The sequence below is a fragment of the Phyllobates terribilis genome, unplaced genomic scaffold (assembly GCF_046119375.1).
Source record: "Phyllobates terribilis strain yellow unplaced genomic scaffold, ASM4611937v1 Scaffold_11__3_contigs__length_659146591, whole genome shotgun sequence".
NCBI lineage: Eukaryota > Metazoa > Chordata > Amphibia > Anura > Dendrobatidae > Phyllobates > Phyllobates terribilis.
Genome location: NW_027362771.1, coordinates 332,103,872 through 332,130,111, shown reverse-complemented (window position 1 = coordinate 332,130,111; position 26,240 = coordinate 332,103,872). Strand labels below are relative to the sequence as shown.

At 42.1% G+C, this 26,240-nt stretch overlaps 1 protein-coding gene across 1 annotated transcript in view; it reads right to left on the bottom strand.

Annotated features, from left to right (window-relative positions):
* Positions 1 to 331: 331 nt before the first annotated feature.
* DAPK2 (death associated protein kinase 2) overlaps positions 332 to 26,240 on the bottom strand; it is a 100,811-nt gene continuing 74,902 nt past the window's right edge. Inside the window, exons 10-12 of the mRNA XM_073652696.1 lie at positions 15,865 to 15,954; positions 9,206 to 9,289; positions 332 to 4,024 (exon numbers count right to left, since the gene is read on the bottom strand). Of these exons, the coding sequence (XP_073508797.1) occupies positions 3,944 to 4,024; positions 9,206 to 9,289; positions 15,865 to 15,954 (255 nt within the window). The 3' untranslated portion in view covers positions 332 to 3,943. The remainder of the gene's footprint in view (positions 4,025 to 9,205; positions 9,290 to 15,864; positions 15,955 to 26,240) is intronic.

The window sequence follows — 26,240 nt, the reverse complement described above, 5'->3', positions numbered from 1 at the left end:
TGAGCTACAAGTTACGCCACTGACTGTTGAGTACATATGATCGTCACAGGTCCAGGATGTATAATTTTTGTTTTGTTTTTTCACCTTACTATGCGCCTTTAATATAGAACTTTTATATGAATAGCTCTCTGTGGTGTTTTGTTTTCTTTGTCATTTTCAGCATTTATGATATGAAAGCGAACACCGAAGTTGTGGATATTCCTCAGTGCACCAAGCGTATGCCAATAAAATGGCTGGGCTGGTATGCTTTATGATACATTTTATTTTACTTTACAGGAAAGCGTTGGCTACTTCTTTTTTTTTAAGTAAGAAAACACAGTAAAAAAAAACACACTGTTGAATGATTTTAATTTCCCTAGATTCAACTTCTGGTTTTCAGTACCAGGAACAATTTTGTTTAGGCTATAGGGAACACAGATATGAAAATACTTCTACAGAATGCTTGCATACTCGGGGAAAAGTATGTTGCTCAGAGGAACAAATGTGAAGTAGGCGTCTCATAAAAATCATAATGCTTAACTAGATGTAAGCGATTTAACTATGAAAGCTCATATGGGATTGGCTTTGTCTAAAGATGATTGAATCTACCAAGATTCAAATTTGCCAAATCGCACAAATTTTACACGAAAATTCAATTTGCAGCAAAGTTATTCTCTGAGAAATAAATGTTCCTTATAATGCTAAGGGGTTTCTCTAGACGCCAGAGTGTAATCAATGTAGGATGTAAAAGAAAATATAAAATACCTTATTGCTCATCTGTCCCGCTGCCCCCACAGCCTGCCATATGGCACTCTACGACTCCTCACCTTGCCTTGTCTCGTGGATCCTCTTCACTTCAGACCCTGGCTTCTGACTCGACTATCCCTTTTGTCGTCACCGTGCGCAATATGGTCACTTGGGCAACGCATGACGTACAATGACATCTGAGACCTGGTCGAGCTGGACACCAGGGCTTGGAGTGTAGATGCTTGAAAAGATGGGCACGACAGAGGAAAATTAAAAGACGAGGCATGGAGGACCAGGCATTGACGTACGGGTGAGTTGTGAGGTGAGTATTGTTATTTATTTATTTTTTAACTTTTCCCAGCCTGCTACGGTTTTACAAAATGGTGGCCACATCTGGCTGCTATTTTGCTGACCGCAATATTGTATATGACTATAGGGTCCAAATATATATACCAACAATTACAAAAAAAAAACCATAACACTTATCTTTTACTCTAAACTGCTTTTAAACTGTATACACATACCACATAAAGAATATACTGTCTGCTTCTTACACATTCCTCACATGTAATAAAGCTGTCAAATAGTCGCAAATCATGCACACGGCAGTGATTCAAACATATCACCGAGCAGCTGTAAATACTCGGTGCTCGCCCGAGCATACTCGGCGAAAGAGTTAACAAAACATACTCGCTCATCACTATTGTACCACTGTATATATATTCAAATTAGGTACATGAGTGGACCTCCATCTACCTAGGTGGTGTGAATTCTCCCCCATATATCTGTGTTGGAGGGACTCATTAGCAGGAGGGACAGATAGCAATAGCCGCCGTTGAGTGGGGTAGTAATATTAGGGTGCTAACCTAAACGGCAAGGTAGGGACACAAGGTAGGGTGAATCAGTTCATAACCACCATCCCTGTCCTCCTACTGTCGACCCAGTGTGGCATTTTCATCTACATGTTATCCCTGAACTTCTAAGTATTTTTTGTGTGTATCTTTATGTGATATGTGTATACCTTTTAAAAGAAGTTTAGAATAAAAGATAAGTTTTATGTTGTTTTTTTTTTGCATTTGTTGGTGTATGCTATTTTGCTGAATTAGTACAGAGCAAATTACCAAAAAATCCATATTCTGGAAAATATGATTTTTTTTTTAAATTCAAGGAGAATTCAGTTCTATTCAAATAAATGTGCTTACCGTGTTTGTAGTCCTGTCATTAAGTTACCAAATCAGACACTAAAAATTAACCATAGAACTGATTTAATGACAGCCTGACTACATTTATGGTAATCCTTGAATCAAGAATACTGTTCTTCACTGTCATTTAACAATATTGAACTTGGCCATGGCTGTTGCTGCTCAAAATCTAAATAAGACCAAGTTCTAAATAACACAGTTGTGATACGGTTTGCACTTTAGTTACAGAATTTAGACTGAATTTGAAAATTTAACTTCATAAATTTAAGCTTTATGTGTTTCCCTTTGGGATTACCCCCAAAACCCCAGGAATCTGGACATGGTGACTATGAATCAGGCATCCTCAATTGAAGGCAATCATTGATACGAGTCGAGTTTGTAAGGCAAGGTGTACGACGCTATTCACACAATGGGAATTCTTAGACAACAAAATTTATACAACTTTTCTGCAACTTCCTGTTGAGCAACTTTAGAACTGTGATCTGCCAAATTACAAGCAGGTTGCATGCAGTTCATAAGCACAAAATTCAACAAGGTACTGTGGCTGCATTTGTTGCCGCAGTAGGTCACTGGTTGTAATACAACCCCATTGACAACCCTACGATTCAATATCACAATGCAGCATCACAATCTAAAAGTTGCTGTATGGTCCTAGCTTAAACTTAACATTTTCATCCTGTGGACGTCTTCAAGACACTACAGAAGTTAAAAATAAGGGCCATAAGGAGGGCAATTATTACAGAAGCTTCTAAAGAGCGGAATAGAGAAAATTCCCATAGAAAGCTCATTCTGAAAAAAGGAACATACAATATATATATCAATAGTAGACTCATGGAATTACATGTCCCAATTAATTTTGAGCATCTTAAATGAGTTGTCCACTACTTAGACATTGATGACTTCTACTTAGTATAGATCAATATCAGATTGGTGGGAGTATGGCAATCGTTACCCCTACGGATGAGCTGTGTGCGGCTCTGGATGTAAATAATGAACAGATGTGAAACAATACAGCTCCATTATGTAGTGGCAATTGCCATTGCTTCTATTGATCACCTGATAGCACTCCGGGTGCCATCATTCACAGGCAAAACAGGGCATTCAATTTAAAATATCAAATCCCCCCAACATGTTTCACCGTTTACACGGCGTCATCTGGGAAAGGGACACAAACAATATTATAGCTATCAATTGATCAATAGAAGCAATGGCTCAATGTAGATGCAATACAATAGCAAACTAGAGGCATACGTCTTTTAAAGTTTCACTTTCTATACCCTTATTCAAATTTATACTAATTAATAGTTAAGTTTTAGTGAGGGATACCTCTTGGGGTTCTCCCCCTTTGTATTCTATTTATATATATCCCTCCCAGGTAATTTGTACCCCATTGGTTTTTCTAGCTCTGTACACTGTATACATCCGGCCGTTGCTGGTACTGCAAACAGTTGCTAGGTGTCATAACCCAACCAAAGTGATATTGATGACCTAAGTCCTGGACAACCCCTTTTAGTGATATTGACCAGTCATTCGAAAATAAACCTGTCCAGAAGGCAAGCTTCATGACAGGCAGTTACACAGAGATGTCGTAAAGCAGGTTTTCTGCATTTACACAATTAAAAGCACTATCAACTATTAAAAATAATGTAACAAAGAATAACATTTCTACATAGAAACACTTTCAAAGTAACATTAATGATGCCATCCATAGTAATAAAACTACTTGTATGTGCCCATTTACTTTGTTTAGTAGAGCAGGGAAAACACTGTAATGTAAGCATTTCTGCTCGTACAAGTCCTTTATAGTTAATTTGTGCAGGTGAACACAGAATATACAATTATGGTTTCTTGAACCACATTGTCTCCTGTGGGGAAGTACTGTAAATTATAAAAGTGCAGTATGAATTGGAGCCTATCAGCCAGTATCATCTGAATGCACAGCATCCCGCATTGTCCATAAGCATCGGCACTGGCTGCCCCTCAGCCTCCAAACTCCAGCTCCACATGCAAGCTTCTCAGGATATGCTGCTTCTCCTTCTGCTCTGAATCACTTGTCTTCTGTCTGTGTTATCCTCCACATCACTTTCACAGTTTCTCTAAAATGAAAGATACAAGAGCAGTTATTCAAATAAATAAGAACAGATACATTTCATATATCTTCTGCCATTAAAATTAATGTTGTTATTCTACTATTGTTACGTTATCTAAATCTCTATTTTGAAGTTAACAGCTGTTTATGATGTCCCCCATGTAACCATTGCTAACTACTAGGGGGAAAAAATCCTGCAAACTTACAACTCAATATTTCCAAAGATTTCAGTTAATAAAGTAAAATTTATTTAACCCAAATATGTTGGGCTCATAAGAAAGATGATTTTAGTGGAACCTGCTGGGCTTGGCAACCACTTATTTACAGAAAATATATCCTTGAACTGTTTTGAGCCAGTGAACTAACTGGTCACACTAGTTATGATCTGCCATGTTATGTTTTCTGTTTGTCACTGACCCTTTAAGCGACCGCCATTGATTGTAGAGTACCTGTGCATTGCCTTCATGAGTAATAGTGGAACAGGGAAATGTTCTTGTTATGTCCTGTGCCATGTCCGTTCCTCTAACTGCGCTACTCTTGAGAGGGGGACTATATTTGGGGTTAAAAGCCACACACAAAAACTGACTCATTTACAGGCTTGCATAGCAACACTATGTGTAGTGTATAGACTGATTCAAACTTTCATGTTCTTCCATGCATGCATCACCTACAGCCACTGAATTTGGTGGCAGGGATAGTGTCCATTCTCGGTCCAGTGCTCGAGAAGTAGTAAGATGACCATAACACCACAGCAGTTGAGACAAAGGAATCCAGAAAGTAACTTTATGACTGATGCCATTTTACTTTAAGGGCTTCTCCGGGAAAAGAAAATAAATAAATAAACTAAAATGTTATTATAAATAAATTCCTAAATATCTTTAATTATCAAATGAAATTCATTTTGTCAAGAGATGTAATCACTATAAAATATCAAAATGGTTGCCATCTTGTTACACTGACAGAAATCAGTCTTAGAATATTAAAGGAGTTGGCTGCTTCATCTTGTTAGTCAGAAGCGGCCAACTCCTTTACCTTTCTTCACAAACTGCACTTCTGTCCATAAAATGGCTGCTGATGGAGAAGCATCTGACCAGACCAGTCCATCTGCCTCCTTCAATTGTAAAACACTTCACATGAGTAAGCAGCTTTTCTACTGGAATAGACTAATTGACTACATCCTGTTCCATAAACTACAATTTTATGGTCAGAAGTGCTTTATTTGCAGTTTGTGAGGAAGGATGCACTAACAAGGTAAAGGGGCCAACCCCTTTAATTTGATAAACGTCAAAAACATGTGCAGTAGTAAACTCCATTGTGTGACCTGGAGATAGCTTGGTACAACATGGTATAGGTAATCTCCAAGTCATAGCAGCCACTCTTTATTTAGATAAGAAGGGTGCACAGAAGTGTGAGCAGCCCCTTCCTACCTCAGCACTCCTGGTATCGCCAGTATTATATCAGAAAGGCATGGTGGACAGCAGTGTTTTACCTCAGCACCTCTGTTATCTCCAGTATTAGGCGAGACAGACATGGTGGAGAGCAGTGTCAGCAGCCTCTTCTTACCTCAGTACCCTTGCTATCTCTAGTATTAGATCAGATAGAGTGGACAGCAGTGTGAGCAGCCTCTTCTTACCTCAACAACCTTGGTATCTCCAGTATTAGATCAGATAGACAGGGTAGACAGCAGTGTGAGAAGCCTCTTCTTACCTCAGCACCCGGGTATCTCCAATATTAGATCAGATAAACAGGGTGGACAGCAGTGTTAACAGCCTCTTCTCACCTCAGCACCCCTGGTATCTTCAGTATTACATCAGATACACAGGGTAGACAGCAGTGTGAGCAGCCCTATATTCATTATAATCCACCGTCCCTCCCTCCCTATTCCCCCAGAAACCCTTTAAACATTCAGATAGTCGCAGCTGTAACCCTTTCTAGCCTGACGTGAATGTGTTAGTGCAGAGTAATGGAAGCTATGAAATTCAAGTGTTAATGAGCCTTTACTGCCACTGTAGAAATCTTTATAGACAGAATATTTTTAAAGCCTGAGAAAATGAATAAAGTAAAGGATAAAAACAAATTCTGCATCATTTCATGGAACATTCACTAACAGACCAGAAGATGTGTGGGTGTTCTTTATTTCTTGAGTAATTAAAAATGCTTTATGATGCACTTTTTAATGAGGCAATTTTGGGCAAAAGGCAGTTATGTTTTTCACACTTGGAAAGGCACATAAATGTAAAAAGTTCTATAAAAAACAGCAATTCCCTTATCGCCTTCTATAGTTTACTCTAGAACAACCTGTCCAAGAGTGGACACGGACAGAAGAACAATATATGGGCCCTTTGCAGTCCTATAGGTCATCATAATGCACAATTCCACCTGTTTTGGAGCCAGAAGTGGGCCCCTTCTCTCTTGGGCCCCTGTGTGGCTATACAGGTTGCACCCAAGGTATGTCCGACCCTGATTCTGGCATCACCTAATGTGCTCCGCAGTTTATTATAAGATTATAAAATACTGGATAATAGAGGGCACCACCCTATATAAAGGGATCAACCTGCAGCATACTAGAGAAACTACATTTATATAAAGAGAAGTATGCAAAAAGGGATCTCCTAATGTTTATTGTACATGAAATCAAAGACAACACTATAGACACTTAAAAAGCCAAATGGCTGTTGATCACATCAACCCATAATAGTGTTTAATTCTGCCCTATCAAACAATCACATGGTTAGCCAATAGCAAATAAATAGTAAAACCACTTAAATAAAGTGTTTGGTGCTGGATATGCAAAATAATACCAATAAATACAAACTGTTAAGATTAGTCAAGAAGCAAGTACATACAGCAGATTATTACAATGTGTAGATGGACAATATATGTGACATAAGGTGAGTGTGTATAAAAATCACCTAACCCTGATAGACATAATATATAGTATGCAAATAAACAATATATCACATGAGGTGAATATATGGTAAAAATCACCTAACCCCATTAGGCATAATAACCAAACCAGTAATATCGTAATAGTGCAGATGAGAAAACAAGATAAATATATAAATATATATATATATAACTATGGATCAAAAATGTACACACTGCCAGCACAACCAATTATATGGAATGCATAAGTCTGTTCATGTGTGAAACAAGACCTGCTAAGGTAAGCGGGATCATAAAGAATGCATCGAAAGGAGAAGAAAAGTGATACCCCACGTGTATCGTCACTTATTATAAGATTATGATACTACGATGAAACTGTTGGAGTTGTGGTCACATCATTACAGAGTGGGATCAGTGCATGGACCCTTGCTATAGACATAATGTACTAAACACATACTCCAGTAGAGAATTATCATATGGAGTAAAGATGAGAACCAGATAAAAATCAATTATTCTTTATTAGGAAATTTGTTAAAATATAATTAAAAATTCACAAAGTGCCCAGTTTAGGGGGACACCACAAAATCCAGAAAGGTGAGTAATCAGTCACTATATAGGTAAAGATATAAGTCTTGAGACAGTAGGTTACTTATTTAAAGTGACGTCAAATGAGTTCCTATAAAAATCTATCATGTAAGTAACTAGCCAGTGCTCAATAATACAATTCAGAAGATATGAATAGAAACAATCTATCTAAAAAATAAACGTGCCTGCAGCAATATGGCCCCCGCTGCCCGCGCTTGCGCAGTAGAATCTCTCGGCAACCGAAAGATGCTACTGCGCATGCGCGGGCCGTGGCGGCCATATTGTGGGATGCAAATTTTCACTTTTGAACAGAAATTACACAGGCAATATTTAAAATAGTAGGAAGGTCACTGAAAGCACAGTGACATGTCAGAGGCCAGACTTGGGCATACATAATGAGAGCACCAGTTACAGCCCCTCCCCAAAGTCCCGCCCCAGAGCACGAGCATATCATTATAGCCGAAATGAAAATAAAGATTATAAAATAATCACTGGACAGATTTCATCAACAAAGGTATCATTTTACTCAGTGTAACGGCGCCCACCTGACAGTGTATGTGGTTTACTGCACACAATCCTGCTAACGGTGCCCTTTAAGTGGGTAATTTGGTTAATGGTGATTGTTTTTATGGCTACAGTTTGGTCTTTTAGAGTCTGTGTACTCATATTGTTAAATTGTATTAACCCATTTCACTTTACCAGTTCCACTTAGGCATTCCTTACTTGTTATATTGGAGGCAGATCCTTCTGAGTCAGGATATACTGTTATTGGTATTTTATTAATCTTTCACCTTTGAGATGGACTGTTTCTATTCATATCTTCTGAATTGTATTATTGAGCTCTGGCTAGTTACTTACATGATATATTTGTATAAGAACTCAACTGACTTGATCTTAAATAAGTATCCTACTGTCTCAAGTCTTATATCTTTACCTATATAGTGACTGATTACTCATCTTTCTGGATTTTGTGGTGTCCCCCTAAACTGGGCACTCTGTGAATTTTTAATGATATTTTAATAAATTTTCTAAGAAATAATTTTTGATTTTTATCTGATGGTTCTCTTCTTTACTCCATATGACAATTCTCTACTGGAGTATGTGTTTAGTGTATTACCTGAAGTGCCATTAACTCAATTGTTTTGGACACATGTTTGATAATAGATATAATGTAGTATTGTTAACCATCAACCAATTTTACAATTGTTAATCATCAGTGCTAAAGGGATGATCTGGGACTATTTTAGTTATTCTTATGGGCCTACGAAATTACAGGCAGGTAGCATAGCTGCCAGGAGCCAGCTGTCAATCAGCATGATTTTGGAAGTCATTTCCTGTCGACATAGCAGCCCGATAGAACTACTCTGTTGATGTCAAGAAGCAGAATCGCCGGCAGGAGCGGTCTGTGATCATTATGAACTGGCGCCGGGCAGAAGAGGCAGGTAATTAGCAACTATCTGCCCGTCAATTCCTAGGTCCATGAGAAAAGTTAAAAAAATTCAAGATAACCCCTTTAAATCTGTGGTACTAAAAATGATCAGCTCTCACCAATAAAAATCTGCTCCTTCGTTTACAAAACTAATTCTTCCTGCTTCAAAATAATTCTTAGTTACTAGTGGTAAGATCGTAACATTTACTTTAGGGTCATTTTAGAAAAATAAATTTCCCTTTTTATCTAGAAGATGTTAGTAGGACAATTGATATAAAGTGAAATTACCAGTGTCATCTTTTCTTCCTCAAGAACTTTCTTCTTAAGGGAGCGACTCAGGTGATTGCATAGAGATACTACACTGTAAGAAAGCTGGAGAGGAGAATACAAATTAAATAGAACAACTCATCAAATATTATGCAACAACAGCTACTGTATATCACATGTAATATTGCTACAAGACATAGAGGCAAGAATATTCAAGTAGAAAGAATGGCACTAAGAATGCATTAACTCAGAAGCGGACACAGACAGAAGAGGGTCCCTTGCCTCATGGGCCCCTGTGTGGCTGCGTAGGTTGCACCAATGGTATGTCTGCAGCTGCATTAATTGTCAAACTCACAATCAAGTAGAAGGCTGGTCTCCATGCATCTTCAGTTTATGGATATTTCAGAACAAATTTTGTATTCCACCTAAACCTGTATTTGTTTTTAACATGGACCACTGTTAAAGTGGAGTTGTACTAGCGTAATTGTGTGCCATGTTAAATATATTGTTCCTTATATTACTTTTACATCTTCATAGAAGAAGATAACACAATGCAAACAGCACAAAATACTTTGCTATTCCCTTATACAGTGATTCCCAAAAAGGAGTCCTGGGAAGACAGGAGAAGCAGCTTTCACTGTTCAGCAGGGATGGCATATGAAGCCTGCCCAGAGAAGCTTGCTATGGATACCATCATGGCAGTCAACAAATATTAGCCAAATTATAAACTATTCCATACAAGTTTCTTTGAGGCAGGAATGAGAGCAGGGATCCCCCAAAATACTTAAAATATAAGGGTTTTCCATACAGTAATGGTTGGGAATCAATGGCCACATACATTGCAGGTGATCCAGTGGTGGAGCTTCACTGAAGACTACTAGAAAGCACTGAATTCTCCTTCCATATAACAATCTATACACACTTGAGAGTGCTGTTAGCTCAACACTGGGTCGGCTGACAGCTGTATCACTTGACTTCCCTATAAACGTGTACACTCGGCACAGCTGAGAATTTATGCTTTTTTTCAATGGTGAAAAGGAAATAAACCACTGGTAGAGATCGCTGGCAGGGGCTTATCTATTACGGGAGGAAGGAAATTGGCATTGTAAATTCCAACTCACCAGGTGGTTCTCTCCCCTAACATCTGTCATAAGGGGAGAGTTGAGTTAACCACATTTACATAAGATAATCGTTCGATCGTGGCAAAATTGGGTCATGTCAACTGTTATCTAATGTACAGTACATGGGCAGCTTCTAATGAGCCTTTCCCCAATCTGTTAACCCTAAGATGTCATGTAAAAAAAATATTAGTGAGATCACCAGCTTGACATCACATTGCTTAAACCCCCCATACACTGTAGATAGCTGTTGGCCAAACGATGGTTTGGTTAACCGTTTGGCTGGCAGCTATCTTGTCCAGCTTTCCCATACACAGGTGCCCCCCCTGTGTTCTCTATGAGAAAGCCACTACCAGATATCTCTGGAGGCATCTTAACTCTTATAGAACAAAAGGATGTGCAGTGTGAAATCAGACGTGCCAGTTCCTAATTTCCCCTACAATCATCTATCAGGGCCCCCCATACATATTAGACTGATATCGACAGGTTTGGTTGATGCTATTGGGGGTCTTTAGACAAGAATATGCTCAATTCATGTTATTGTTTGACAATCACAATGATAAAACATAAAACGGCTAAAGATAAAGAGTTTAATGCTGATCAGGTGAAAACTAATGTATTTATAGTTTTGTAAGGAATTTTTAAAAACAATTTCCTATTACTGTTCCACAGGACCTAATTCTATTAGATGTCAGCAAAGCAATGTGGTCACTACTGCTAAACCACTGATCACTGTCATACTGCACCTCAGAATAACTAGTAAACTGTACTTAGTAATTGCTAATATACCAGAGTACAGCAGTTTTCTTACATGTGTCAGTTACCTACTTACTAGATAAAGTAGATAAAATAACTCATCATTATTTTGATAAAACAGTAAATTGGAGAACACTGGCCTGAATTTGTGAGAAAACCATGCCACACAAGAAGTTCATAAAGCAATTCATGAGAAGGCTCCACATCAAGTTTTCAAAGCTTTGTTGTGAAGCATGACAGCAATATTTTGACAGGCAAGTCTTCTTCAAGCTTGGGAAAGTTTTTCATGCCAAAATATCACAGTTACAGTATGTGATTTCCATGTCACGATGTGCCTTGGACCCTTCTTGAATACTGGACTTCTTGAGTAGGTTTAGAAACCCAAGATAACACACCTCTACCTTACATAGCACACATGATACCTACCACAAGCTCATACAGCCACGTTATGCATCTTCTTATTAGAGGACAACCGCTTTTTAAATGAAAATAACATAAGCTCACCTCCCACATTGGCGTGGCTTCAGTGTCCACACCAGGTCTGCTGGGGTTCACGTGGCATTGTTATAGCATGTGAGCCCTGCAGTCAATCAGTGGTTGCTATTAGGCTACAAGCAGAAGAAGTGAGAGCGCAGTAGCCCAATAATGGCCACTGAATATCTGCAGGGCTCACATGGCGTAATAATGCCACGCAAACCCCAGCAGACCTGGCACCGACACTGCTTAAATAGCTCAGAGTTGTCGAGGTAGTGGAAAACCCCTTTAATAATTACGACATGAAGCTTTTTTTAACTCTATGAATCTATTCAGCTGGTTATAAATTCTTATTCCTTATATATTTCCTGCATACGATATATTCACGTAAGAAATAAGGCTGACATTTCACACATTGACCTTGAAAATGTAATCAGAATTTAATCTTTCTTGTTATTAACTATGACTAAAAGCAATTAGTCTTAATCTCAGGGAGAGGCTTGTACTGCTCGCACTTGGCACATTTTGCTTCCTTTAATTGTTAAAGCTCTTATGCCGGTTAAAGTATTTCAGATGCTATACTGTATTTTTGAATTAAAACCATTTATGGTAATGCAATATAGTTTTCCTACATAAACTATAAAGGGTTAACAACAGGCAACAGGAAGACTCTCTGTAATAACTGAACCAGAAGGAACATTAGAAGTTAAACAAGTTTTTACAATTCTATTAAATGGAACAATAATTGCTGCTCTTGCACATCAAACATGACTTATCACTTTGACAATGTTAAAGGGGTTGTCCAGCTTTAAACTAAATGTATCCCATAGACTCAGCGATGTGTAAAAAACTGAACTGGCATTTCCAGTGTTGAGTCTCCTCCGCTACCCCGGTCTTTGCTGATCGGCTGCAGCAGTGATGTCACGTTGACAGCGAGACAACAAATCACTCAGCTCAGCCGATTGAGCCGTCTACATCAGTAGAGCCACTAAACTCCGTGATTGGCTGCAGCACTGTCAACATCATGACACCACTGCAGCCGATCTTCGACTTAAACCCTGGTGGAGAGGCAGCGCTGGACCAGGGATGGTAAGTGTAGCTTATTTGTTTTGTTTTGTTTTTATCACTGAGCATATGGGTATAAACTTAGTTAAAAGTAAGCAACCTCTCTAAATAATGTTGGTCTTGGAACTCCAATAGTGTGTTTTCTATGGAGATTTGTGTTTCAAATTTATGTTAAATTATATAATTTGCAAAGGTCCTATAGGAATCTTGTTAACTCATTTTTTCACTAAGTCCAAGTATTACAGGACTTTAACCTTATAGCAACTATTACTTCCTATAGGTTTTAAAGGGAATATGTCATCAGAAAATGACCTATTGATTTAGTGGGGTTTTTATGTTAAATGTATTTTATAAAAACTTTGATAATGAGCTTTTTATAGTCTTCTATATTACTAGCTATAGTTTTCCTACTGGCCATTAAACATTCAACTTGACTCATTCTTGCTGTTCTGAATTGCTGACTTTTCAACAGTATGTTATTTTAACACACAGAATTACCTCTCTCTATATAGTAGATAACGCAGGATTCTCCATTCACAGTAGGTGATGTCGCCACTCACTTCTTTCCCCTCTCTTTACAATGACTCTTGCCCAGATCATGAGCAGTAAAAACTTGTATGAGGCTATGTGCCCACGATGCAGAAATGCTCCGGATTTTTACTGAGCGTTTCTGGATCTCCTCTGGCAGAAAAAACGCATGCAGATTGTACATGCGGATTGTACATGCGGATTGTACATGCGTTTTTCCTGCCAGGGACATGCGGAAGTGAAGCGTTCTTCACATGCATTTCCGCATGCGGGTTGACAAGCGCTTTCCAAGCGATTTTAGCATCACTTGGAAAGTGCTTGACAACTTGGTCACACTATATAAATCCATGCAAACGGCATGGATTTATATAGTGTGACCTGAGAAAATGTCAAAAAATAAAAAATAAATCTATACTTACCTTCCGATGGCCCCCGCAGTCTTGCTTCGCTCGGTCCTGGCTGCCGGCGGATCGCGGTAAACTGAAGGACCTGCCGACGTCAGCATCGCGTGACCCGTCACATGACTATGACGTCAGCGCAGGTCCTCCAGTCCATCCTGATCTGCCAGCAAGGGAGGAGGAGCGCATCAGAAGGTAAGTATAACATTTATTTTTTATTTTATTCTTTTTTTTTACAGTTTTCTATGGTACCCGGGTCCGGAGGAGAGTCTCCTCTCCTCTAGACCCGAGTACCATCCGCACATTGAACGCATGTATTCCGCATGTGCTTATCTAGTGAAGCGGAATACATGCGTTCTAATGCAAGTCAATGGCGGCGAAAACACAGTGCTTCCGCAAAATAATTGGTAGTGCTGCGTTTTTTTCCGCAATGATAATCCGCAGCGGAAATTTCCGCAGCATGTGCACAGCACATGCGGATTATCATTGGGGAACATGGCAGGTCTTCTACCATGTGTTTTTTAAGCGTTTCTGCAACGTTTTTGCTGCTGCGGAAACGCTTAAAAAACGCATCGTGGGCACACAGCCTAAAAGACAATATGTCAGAACCAGTCAGTTGCTGCCTATGTCCATGTGGCTGCTGAAAATAACAGGAAGTATGAGTCTAGTATTAGGCCTAGTGGCCAATGTGAACATTTCCAGATTTCTGATTTTTTTATGTAGATATGGTAGACATGATATGAAAATTTTAAAAGAACATCATCAGAATTGTTTTATTTAACATAAAAACTTGATGGGAACAATAAGTAATTTTCTGATGACACATTCCCTTAAAGTGGCAAATCTGCACAGTGGTCCCTGGACCAAGCTTGTAATACATAATTTCTGATTTCTATAATTCCTAAAAATGCTGAACTATTTGTAACAGTGTTATTAACAATTTGCGCTGGGAGCTAGTGTAGCGCGGCACAGCTCGGTAGCCGCTAGTGAGGCACTTGTCTTATTTTACACCCCGGCGTACTACATGAGAGTGTGGGTCCTGGTTGGGTGTATAGACTTGAGCTGTGAGGGCCTTACACCAGTGCAGGCTGAGTATAGCCGGTGGTGTGAGCTGGCCAGGACCATAGTTTCTACAGTTCAATAAAGGAGAGTGTCGTTCAAAAATAATGTCTTATGATAACTTTGAAAAAGTTAGATACAAGGGATAGTGGGCACAAAGTCTTATGGTTGTTTCACCTACGGCATAAAGCATTTTCTTTCACACCGTATCTTTGCTCTGTAGTTTTTCTCTAGGGCTTTGTAGACACACTGTTTCGTCCTACGTTGCCACAACCCAGCCTGAACGCCACAGTCCTGATCACCTCATTTCTCTACTCACTCAGCGGTTCCACATCCTATTTCTTTCGCTACTGGCGCCTTGGATCTACCACTTGGGACCCACATTAGTCACATGAACTCAGTCATGTATATGCCCTTTACCTTCAGCGTTGCAAGCGGATTTGTGACTCGGCGTCCTCTACATTGACCCTTCTCCGAAACGCCACTATGACTAGTCAGTCACTTTTCCTCAGGATCTCACTATCCCTGGCCTTAAGTCTCCTTTTCCTATGGATCACCCCTTTGGCAGCGCTGCAAATATAGTACTCCAAACTCGAACTCCCTAAGCAGTCACTTGCCCTAATATGAATCCCCTCTCACTATGGGCTAGTCCCAAACATTAACTCTGTCTCATCCTAACGTCACTACCTAAATTACAGTCAACTATCTATCCCTATGCTACCTATCTTATACACTATACCTTACATTATAATACCTTACATTATCACATCCTACACTGTACATAACTTATAACACTACTACACACTGTACACATAACCACATCACAATCTATACAAAAAATGCGAGACATTATTCACATTCACCCAATTGGTGTCTTCAGGGGTAGGACATGACAGCACAGTCCACCACCCTTACATAAGTAAGGCTAAAAAATCTCTATATGTCTCCATTGGAAGTCAAAGGCATACAGTAGAGGCCCCATCCACCTCTCTGGGAGCCTGCATCTCAGTTTTGTACAAATTGAGCTATAATCAGCCTGTATACAAGCTACTATGAACCAAAGTCATCCAATCGAAATCTGAGGTTGATCTCCTTATTGCTGTGTAAATGTGCTATTGATAGTATACAGGCAACGTAAGCTTAGAACAGGTTGTAAGTAAAAGACGTTCAGTGCGAGTATCAAAGAAGGTGCGAGTATAAGAAATCCAGTTTAATAAATAAGGTGATATAAGTGAAAAGGTCCACATAAATGACTGTGGCTTGTGTGGTAAGAGTGTATTACCTTCCAACGTCTCCGAATATATTGCTTTCTTAAGTTCTCCAAGTTGATAATGGACTTTTTCCTTACCAGGAGCTGATGTTTGTCTTTTGGCTGTGGGATAAAGATGAATATCAGCATTGAGATAATAATATTGAGAAAACAACCAGCATATATATTATGTAGTCAGGTTAGAAGTTGTAATATGGTAATACAATAAGGCCACGGCCCCACTATCAGTATTTGATCAGTATTCGGTCAGTATTTTTTCTCAGGAGTGGGAGCCAAAACCAGATAAGGAACAATCAGAGAAAACGTATAATAGAAACAAGTGCACCAATTGTGCATTTATCACCAACTCCTGAGAAAAAGTACTGACTGAATACTGACTGAATACTGATAGTGGGGCCGTGGCCTAAGGGTTATATAAGGACTGACTAGCTAGATATCTTGAGTGGAGGAGACAAGAAAAGATCTAGTGACAGCCCAGAAAATATAAGTGCCTGTGGAAATATTGTGGAGTCATGTTAATGTTACATATCCTGCTGTACTGAATGGTAAAATAAATACAGTATATGTTTTATATACTGTATGGCTATGGGAAAAGTGAACATTGTTAGAAAAGGTTTAAGAATAGTTGCATTATTTAATAATTTATATGTAATAAAAGATTTCTTTAATTAATGCTATAGAGCATGCATAAGCATGGGACTCTCCGTAGTAAATATACAGTATAAGAGAAACACATACCTATGGTGCTCAGCATAAATGAGTACTCCTCCTGAAAAGTAAGAGTTTAATCTATATCTCATTGAAGACAAGAACTAATTGCAAAATTTTGACAAGTATGTCCAGGGCCGACATCAGCACCCGGCTTTCCCGGGCAAGTGCCGGGGCCTTGCACCATCAGAGGGGCCCACTTGCTGTCGGGGCCCAGGCAGCTTCCCCGTCACCTGTTCAGGACTGCCGGCGCTGCTTGATTGCTGACGCTTCACCAGTCATGGCTGCGCAGTGTGGCTGTGTCTGGTAGTAATGACACGTCAGGGGTGTCACTGCGCCTTTAATTGTGCTTGTGTCACCCTTGCCGCGTCATTACTACCAGACACAGCCGCACAGCGCACGGCCATGTCTGAAGTGCCGACAATCAAGCAGCACCAGCAGTCCTGAACAGGTGCCGGGGAAGCGGCCCGGGCCCTGACGGCCCATCTGGTGGTGCAGGGCCATGTCTGTGACACGTCGGCAGCCCTGCACAGATGAGGGGGAGCAGCTCAGGCCCCAACAGCGAGTGGGCCCCTCTGATGGTGCAGGGCCATGATGTCTGTGACATGACGGCGTCCCTGCACTGCCACATATCTGAGGAGCTGCTGGACAGGACACAGGACTGGGGACAGGTGAGTGAGGCTTCCCCAATCCCCATATTAAAAATATTTCTAATGTGTTTGTGTGTGTGTGCATGTATGATGTGAATATCTGTGTATGTCATTGTGTATGACTGTGTATATATATTTATGTCTATTTTATATGTGTTTTTAAGAGTTTGTGTTCAAATATGTAAGTATGTCTGTATGTGTACGTATCTGTGTATATGTTTGTGTATGTGCGTGTCTGCGTATTGTATGTGTGCATATCTGTGAACCATGTGCATGTGCCGCATATCGGCGTACTGCGTGTGTGTGCATGTCTGCATACCGTGTGTGTGTGCATGTCTGCGTACTGTGTGCATGTGCATGTCTGTGTACCGTGTGTGTGCATGTCTGCGTACTGTGCGTGTGTGCATGTCTGCATACCATGCGCGTGTGCGTGCATGTCTGCGTACCGTGTGTGCATGTCTGTGTACTGTGTGCATGTGCGCGCATGTCTGCCTACTGTGTGTGTCTGCGTACCGTGTGTGCATTTCTGCATACCGTGTGCGTGCATGTCTGCGTACCGTGTGTGTGAGTGCGCGCATGTTTGCGTACCGTGTGCATGCGTGTCTGCATACCATGTGTGTGTGTACATGTCTGCGTACTGTGTGTGTATGTGTGCGCATGTCTGCATACCGTGTGTGTCTGCGTACCGTGTGTGTGTGCGTGTCTGTAGTAGAGGCAAGAGAGCCTTTAAGAGAATTCTTACAGGATGCTTCAAAGATGGAGAGAGATTGCCATCTGCTGGTCAGACACAGTCAAGCGGAATCAAGATATGCAAGGGAAGTTGAAGGGGCAGCAGCTTTAGATGCTGGACCCAGTCAGGTGACTTCCAGGAAGGAGTTCCTGGGTAAAAGAGGCCAGCGCGCCAAGCCTGAGGTGGTTTTGGCGCCAATCAACAGAGAGGAGCAGACGTGTTCCCTACGTGCTGAGAAGCCCCGCGTGGCAGGCCTAAGCCAGAGGCCTGCGAGGTGCCACAGCCGGACACCGGTGAATGAGCTCCGGATTCCTCACAGATGTGTCCTGAGTGCTGTGCCTACTGAGGAGAGTCGGAACCTGCTTGCGGTGCTGAGTGAGTTCGCGGAACCAGACGTCGCCTGCCGACAGACGAGGTCTGGACCCCCCTATCCATGGCTTGAGAGACTTCCTCCAACGGCCAGGAAGAGAGGAGTTGTGAGACGGCTGTGCCAGGAAAGTCACGCCAGTGAAAGCAGAGGAGCTGTATACGTGAACAGGGCCGTCACTTCTACTGTTCAGTCACGGTACCGGGGCCAGTTGGGTTTAGGTACTCAGGTTGGGAGGGGAACGGTTGGGGCGGAAGAAGCTAAACGTGATTTAATTGACTTTGTCCGGAAAAGACTTTCGGCCTTGCGGGAATAACCGGTGACCCCCACTAGGGCCATGTACAGAGTTAAAGAACTGACGTGGTGACTCCCATGATTGGGTGCACCGCACTACCTTGAGAGACTTCGCATTTTATTAATATTTCAAATTACCGTTCATTACCCCTGTTGCCATTCCCTTGTTCAGAATACCTGTTATATCTATATATAAACTGTTTATATTCATCTCTGACTGTCCTCACCTTGTGTCTCTGCGTGTTGCATTCCGGCACCTGCATTACATTTGGCGTAGTCGGCAGGATGCAACATTCAGACGCAGAGATGGTGGATCAGTCTGTGACTGGGTCCGGCCACAGCCATATACCCCTGGGGGCTATGCTCAGCCTTCTTCCCAGGTTCACAGGGGATGGCATGTCACTGTGGGACTGGGTAGAAAGACTGAGAAGTATGCTACGTATGTATCCCCTCGATCCCCTAGCCCAGGCGGAACTGGCCCTCCTAACCCTTGATGGAGAGGCCTGGCAAACTGTGATGGACCACCCACCTGGGGACCGTGACACCGTGGACAAAGTGATAAAAATTCTAGAGGACATGCACGGTGACACCACAGATCTGGGACACTTGCGCCTACGGTTATTTCAGCGGGTTCAAGGGGAAAATGAGACCATAAATCAGTATGTTAATGCATTACAGGAAGTGACGGCCCATATCTTTAAGAAGGCTCGAGATGAGAACCGAGGACTGGGACCATTGGATGAAGTGTTGTGTGACCAACTGATTGGTGGCTTGAAGGACCCTTCCCTGAGGCAGATCTTGAAGGAGCGGCTGCATTTGAGCCCCGATCTGGGTTTCCTGAAGGTTGGGGCTGAAGCTAGAGTCCTGGAGAAAGAAGTTTCTGTTCTCAAGGCCACAGTTAGAAGTCATGAAGCAATTGCCCCTGGATTAACCCACAAAGATCCTGATTGGCTACGGAAGATACGTCAGGAAATTCGAGATATTCGGGGTGAGCTGAACACTATTAGAAAGACCCCTGCTGCCCCCTTGCCGATGGACCATACTGCCCCACGTGGACGGAGACCAGAGTGAGAAAGACTTTCCTACCAGACCCCAGCACGTCATGTACCAGACCTATCGGTAGAACGAGGACCAGAGTGTTGGACCTGTGGCGGTAGGGGGCATATCTCCAAAGACTGTCCAAACCGAGAAAAGAGGAGGCAGGGCAGCCGTTAAACTAAGATGCCCCATGGTTGTGGAGCATACCGTGGGGTCGTGAGCGTCAGAGAGTGGAGGAGGGAGCTCTGAAGACATTGTCTCCAAGAGGCCCATCATCTGGGCTGAATTTAATGGGCAGCGGATCCGCTGTCTAATGGACACTGGGTCTCAGGTGACCACTATGCCTGAGACGTATTTCCAAAGTCACTTTCCTGAAGTTGCTCTTTCCTGGCGGGAACCCACTGTCAAACTGGTGGCGGCTAATCAACTACCTATCCCAGTAGCGGGAGTAGTATGGATGTCTGTATGGGCATGCGGAAAGAACCTCAGTCGGAAAGGGACAGTACTGACCACAGGGCCCAGAGGTGATGGGCCCATTGTAACCCTGGGCATAAATGTGCTGAAGGAGGTCGGACACTTCCTGGCTGAGGGCTCTAACAAAAACAACTGGACCCACGCCACTCATGACCCAGCTAACAAGAGAGTATTCCAGCATCTCGTGTGAGTCAGTCAAATTCAAAAATTGCCCGCTACCTCTCAGTATCGAGGTATCGATACCGCCCGAAGCCACAATGCAACTGCCAGTGGGACAGACTGTACTCACTTTACCGGTACTGGCACATGTGTCCTTAGAGGGCGTGGACATTCAGATTGAACCAATGGAGGGAGAGGAAGCACCCTCTGGACTCCTGGTTGCTCGGATCCTGGCCACTTTGCGGCAGGGTCGAGTGCCCGTGCGTTGCATCAATCTATGTGGCACAAGTTTACAGTTGTTGCCCCGACAAGAGGTGGCGCGAGTTTGCATAATGCTAAGAAGCCCTACCAGAGCTGATGTTATAGGGCTGGCACCTGTGGAAGGAGAGCCATGGACCCTGGAGGTATCTGTCCCTCAACAGCCAAGAGAATGGAAGAGAATCGTTGGCTGGGCGCCATCTCTTGGAGAAAATGGAGGCTAATCTTACTGAGTTTTCTACTGGACAAGTCAGACAGATCGAACAACTTCTACAGCGGTATCAGGGAGTGTTTGCACAACATGAAGACGATTTCGGGTGCACTCGGGACATTCAGCACGAAATACCCACCGGAAATACTGCTCCCATTCGAGAGAGATATCGGCAGATCCCACCTCAAATGTACCAGGAGGTGAAAGAACTGTTGGCCCACATGTTGCGGAACGGCGTGATCCACGAAAGTCAGAGTCCTTGGGCGGCTCCTATCGTGCTGGTCCGGAAGAAGGATGGTACCCTGAGATTTTGTGTAGACTATCGGAAGCTGAATGGATGTACAGTGTGGGACTCCTATCCACTCCCCTGAATTGAAGAGTCTCTATCTGCACTAGGAGGCGCCAAGTTCTTCTCTTCCCTCGACCTGGCCAGTGGCTATTGGCAGGTCCCAGTAGCTGAGAAGGATCGTCCGAAGACAGCTTTTGTCCTCCCTATGGGCTTGTTTGAGTTCAATCGGATGACGTTCGGGCTAATTAATGCACTGAGGACCTTCCAAAGACTGATGGAGAGATGCTTGGGGGACCTCAACTTTGAAGCCACTTTAATATATCTGGACGATATAATTATCTATTCCGCTACGTTTGAAGATCATCTCCTCTGACTGGAACAGGTGTTAGAATGGCTTCAGAGGCACGGCCTGAAAATTAAGCCTCGTAAGTGTCGTCTCTTCAAGCGAGAAATTGAATATCTGGGGCACACTGTGTCCAGTGCGGGAGTGCACCCCGCTGCAGAGAAAGTAGCTGCCGTGCAGAAGTGGCCCACACCCGCCAATCTAAGAGAACTGAGGGCATTCCTGGGGCTCGCTGGATACTACCGCAGATTCATTAAAGACTTCGCTAAGATTGCAGTCCCGCTCAATGAATTGCTGAGAGGAACGGCTGGGGGAGCCAAGCGGCAGCCCATTCAGTGGGGCCCACAACAAGAAGAGGCGTTCCGAGCATTGAAAATGGCGCTAACGGATGCCCCAATTCTGGCCTATGCTGACTTTTCGCAGCCTTTCATGTTGTACACTGATGGAAGCTTGCATGGACTGGGAGCAGTGCTGGCTCAAGTGCAAGGAGGAAAAGAGCGGATGATCACGTATGCCAGCAGGTCGCTCCGAGATATGGAGAAGAATCCGGACAACTACAGTTCGTTCAAGCTGGAGCTACTGGCACTGATATGGGCCATGACTGAGAAATTTGCTGAGTACTTGTCGGGGTCAGAAGTGCAAGTGCGGACAGATAACAACCCAGCTGTGTTTATTTAAACTGATAGGACTTGATTTGGAAAGGCACACATCTGTCTATACCAGACCTCACAGCTCACAGTGCATGTCAGACCAAATGAGAATCATGAGCTCAAAAGGAACTGCCCAAGGAGCTCAGAGACAGAATTGTGGTAAGGCACAGATCTGGTCAAGGTTATAAAAGAATTTCTGCATTACTCAAGGTTCTTAAGAGCACAGTGGCCTCCATAATCCTTAAATGGAAGAAGTTTGGGACCACCAGAAGTCTTCCTAGACCTGGTCATCCAGCCAAACTGAGCAATCGTGGGAGAAGAGCCTTCGTGAGAGAGGTAAAGAAGAACCCCAAGATCACTGTGGCTGAGCTCCAGAGATGCAGTAGGGAGATGGGAGAAAGTTCCACAAAGTCAACTGTCACTGCCTTTATGGCAGAGTGGCCCGACGGAAGCCTCTCCTCAGTGCAAGACATATGAAAGCCCACATAGAGTTTGCTCAAAAACACATGAAGGACTCCCAGACTATGAGAAATAAGATTCTCTGGTCTGATGAGACGAAGATAGAACTTTTTGGTGATAATTCTAAGCGGTATGTGTGGAGAAAACCAGGCACAGCTCATCACCTGCCCAATACAATCCTAACAGTGAAACATGGTGGTGGCAGCATCATGCTATGGGGTATTTTTCAGCTGCAGGGACAGGATGACTGGTTGCAATTGAAGGAAACATGAATGCGGCCAAGTACAGAGATATCCTGGATGAAAACCTCTTCCAGAGTGCTCTGGACCTCAGACTTGGTCGAAGGGTCACCTTCCAACAAGACAATGACCCTAAGCACACAGCTAAAATAACAAAGAAGTGGCTTCAGAACAACTCTGTGACCATTCTTGACTGGCCCAGCCAGAGCCCTGACCCAATTGAACATCTCTGGAGAGACCTGAAAATGGCTGTCCAACAACGTTCACCATCTAACCTGACGGAACTGGAGAGGATCTGCAAGGAAGAATGGCAGAGGATCCCCAAATACAGGTGTGAAAAACTTGTTGCATCATTCCCAAGAAGACTCATGGCTGTACTAGCTCAAAAGGGTGCTTCTACTCAATACTGAGCAAAGGGTCTGAATACTTATGACCATGTGATATTTCAGTTTTTCTTTTTTTAATAAATTTGCAAAAATTTCTACATTTCAGTTTTTTTTCAATCAAGATGGGGTGCAGAGTGTACTTTAATGAGAAAAAAATTAACTTTATAGAATTTACCATATGGCTACAATGAAACAAAGAGTGAAAAATTTAAAGGGGTCGGAATACTTTCCGTACCCACTGTTTATTAAAACTCACATTTATTAGAAATAAGTTAAAGGAAAATGAAGATAAAAGACAATTATGGCATGAGGGACACTGGGTCTATGTGTGTAGAGTCCAAGCAGGACTCTTAGTCATGATTTAATTTCCCACTTGGACTCGAAAAGCATACCCCTGGTGTCCCACATGCCATAGTTGGCTTTTATCATAATTCTTCTTTAACTAATTCCTAATAAATGTGAGTTTTAATATATCATTATCTGCGAGGGATGGACCCTGTCCTTTTTCTCATCTGGTTACCCAGGAACTGGCCTGGAGTTGTCTGTGCACCGCACCCGGAATCAAGCAGCAGTATTTCCCTTGGATTGTTGGTGAGCTGATTATATTTTCCCTTTCTTCTTAACTGTATGTTATTATTATGCAGTTCTATCTGTAGCAGCTGTAATAAGCAAAGAAATGGCTTTTTTCCAAATATTTGATGTATACGGTATTTTATATAATAGACTATAAAGTTGTACTATATTTGGAATAGATCAAAAAAGTATTAATTTTAGGTACGATCCCCTTTAGAAGATGTGCATTGATTGTAGCCTGTGAAAAAAAACTTCTTTAAACCCACAAAGGAACAGAAAATGTACTGCAGAAGATTTTGTCTTAAAATAGGTTTTGTGAACATTCCACAAATGATTCTTAGCTTCCTGCCCTCCGCTCTAACCCTAAGGAAGCAGCTGGTTCAGATCAATGCAATGTGCACATCCCTAATACTGCAGAGACTAGTAGTCATTCAATCAACATATGTGCCTTGGTGACCCCAAAACCTAGACATTCAGTACATTGCGTACAGACTTGTTACAGAAAAATGTAAATAGGAGTTCTTTGAGCAAAGCTAGATGAGTTACACTAAATTTACCATAAAATGTGTCAATTTTTTATTGTGAATATGATGAAAAATAAAGGCATTTTGTGGTGATGGAGGCAATGATCCCAAGTCATTAAGACCAACGTTTTTCAAGTCTGTCTTGATGAGGGGGCGGGGTGGAGTGCAAAGGCGCCTGGCCTGATTCATTAAGAGGTATATGTCTCTTAATGAATCAGGTGGGTCGCATAGTTGGGTGCGCCTTCGTGTGCACCTCGCCACAAATCTTACTCCGATCAAGGACTGGAGTAAGATTTCTGGCTTAAGGAACAGCATCACTTGTCACAAATTTGATGAGAATGGGTTGCCATACTCCCGTTTTTGGTAGCTGCGCCCACTTTGTGGGAGCTGTCCAACTTTCCAAACGCTTCTTATTTGTTTTGAGGCATAAAAGCTTTGTTGAATCAAGGCCAATGTGTTTTTTTGTAAGCAGGAAGGTAAATTCAGGATATGCTTAACCATACATTTTGGTGACTGTCAAAGAAAATATGTGCCATAGAAAATATTAGCAGCTCTGCAGCCACAGTCCCTCTCCCCCTCCCTCCTTTTTCCCTTCACACTCATTTTCAGTAAGGAGACAAGAGCTAGCAATCCAAAGCTGCCTTTTTGTAAAGTAGCAGTGTACATAGGGAAGTAAACCACCCTAATTAAAATGCATGAAGTCTTTTTGATGCCCAGACAACTGAAAGAAGATGACTTTAGTGAGAAAGAATGAGATTTAGAATGGACAGGTAATTAGATAAAAGATCTATTCAGACAACAATAGGGGTAGGTGTTTACACGTAAACAGAGCAGTGGAAGCCTTTTTGTCCACAAGAAATGCATGTTGGATTCAGGTGACATGTGGTTTCCTGCAGGAGTTATATTTACAATAGCCAGCCTAGACTAGATGTCTCTGAAAGAAAATAAGGAATATTGAAATTTGTCGAAATTCGATATTGATAACACATACATTTTCAGCGCCGGGGCTAATAGGGCTAAGAAGATGCATAATTTTTCATAACTGTAATCCCTTCCTATGAGCCACAAATCCATAACAGATAACTGACAACAGCTGTGCCATGCTTACTATCTATGGAAAGGTAAAATCCCGATGGAAAATATGGCGGCAATCTCGAACATCTGCAATCATCTGGAGAGAAGTTATCGCATAAGTGGGATTTTCATAAAATTGTGAAGGGCTGGGGACAGCCCACAGCCCAGCCCATGTGGGCTGTCCCCAAGAACTTTTACTACCGCTTGATGTTCCTTCTTGTGCCTCTTCGGCCACTGGTTTCCAGCAGTACTACGCCAGTACCGTAACAGGAGGGAAACAATCCATAGATTAATAAAACAGTCTGGGTAAGAATGCTCAAAAGCTGGAGACTGAAACTAGGCTAACAGCTATACACAATACTCAAGCTATGAGTGAGAGATCCATGCGACTTTAAGTAGGCCCAAACAGGAAACAAGATGGATTCCATAGATTCAGAGTCCGCCATCTTGGGAGGGGAAATTGAAGAACACAACAGCAGCCGCCATTGGTAAGGAGTGAAACTGCAGCACAATATTAAAGTGAACAATAGCAGCCACTAGTGGTCAAACCGTAGAAGGGCAACAGAAATCCTGACAACTGGTCATGTTTAATTTCCATACAGAATATTTTTGTTCACAGGGGAGATACAATGCTCCTTATTAGGAAAAGTTAATGTTTGGACAGCTATTGAAGGTGAATGGCCTATCTCTTCTAGAAAGAAAGGATAGGGCACGTTGAAAACCAACATAGCGTATCCCTCTATGCAAAAATTTGTGGATTAGGACAAGTTTGTCTAACGAGTATCCTAAACCTTTACTTATTGGACATGAAGAGGTGGTTGGGTATGTGCTCCATGATCAGCACTAATGGAATAAGCAAATACAGAAAATTACAAAAGATTCACATGTTCCACAGACAAGAGTATTTGCTCGGCTGTATGTGGAATTCCTATAGCAATTAATGAAAAGCAGAAGCGTGTGAT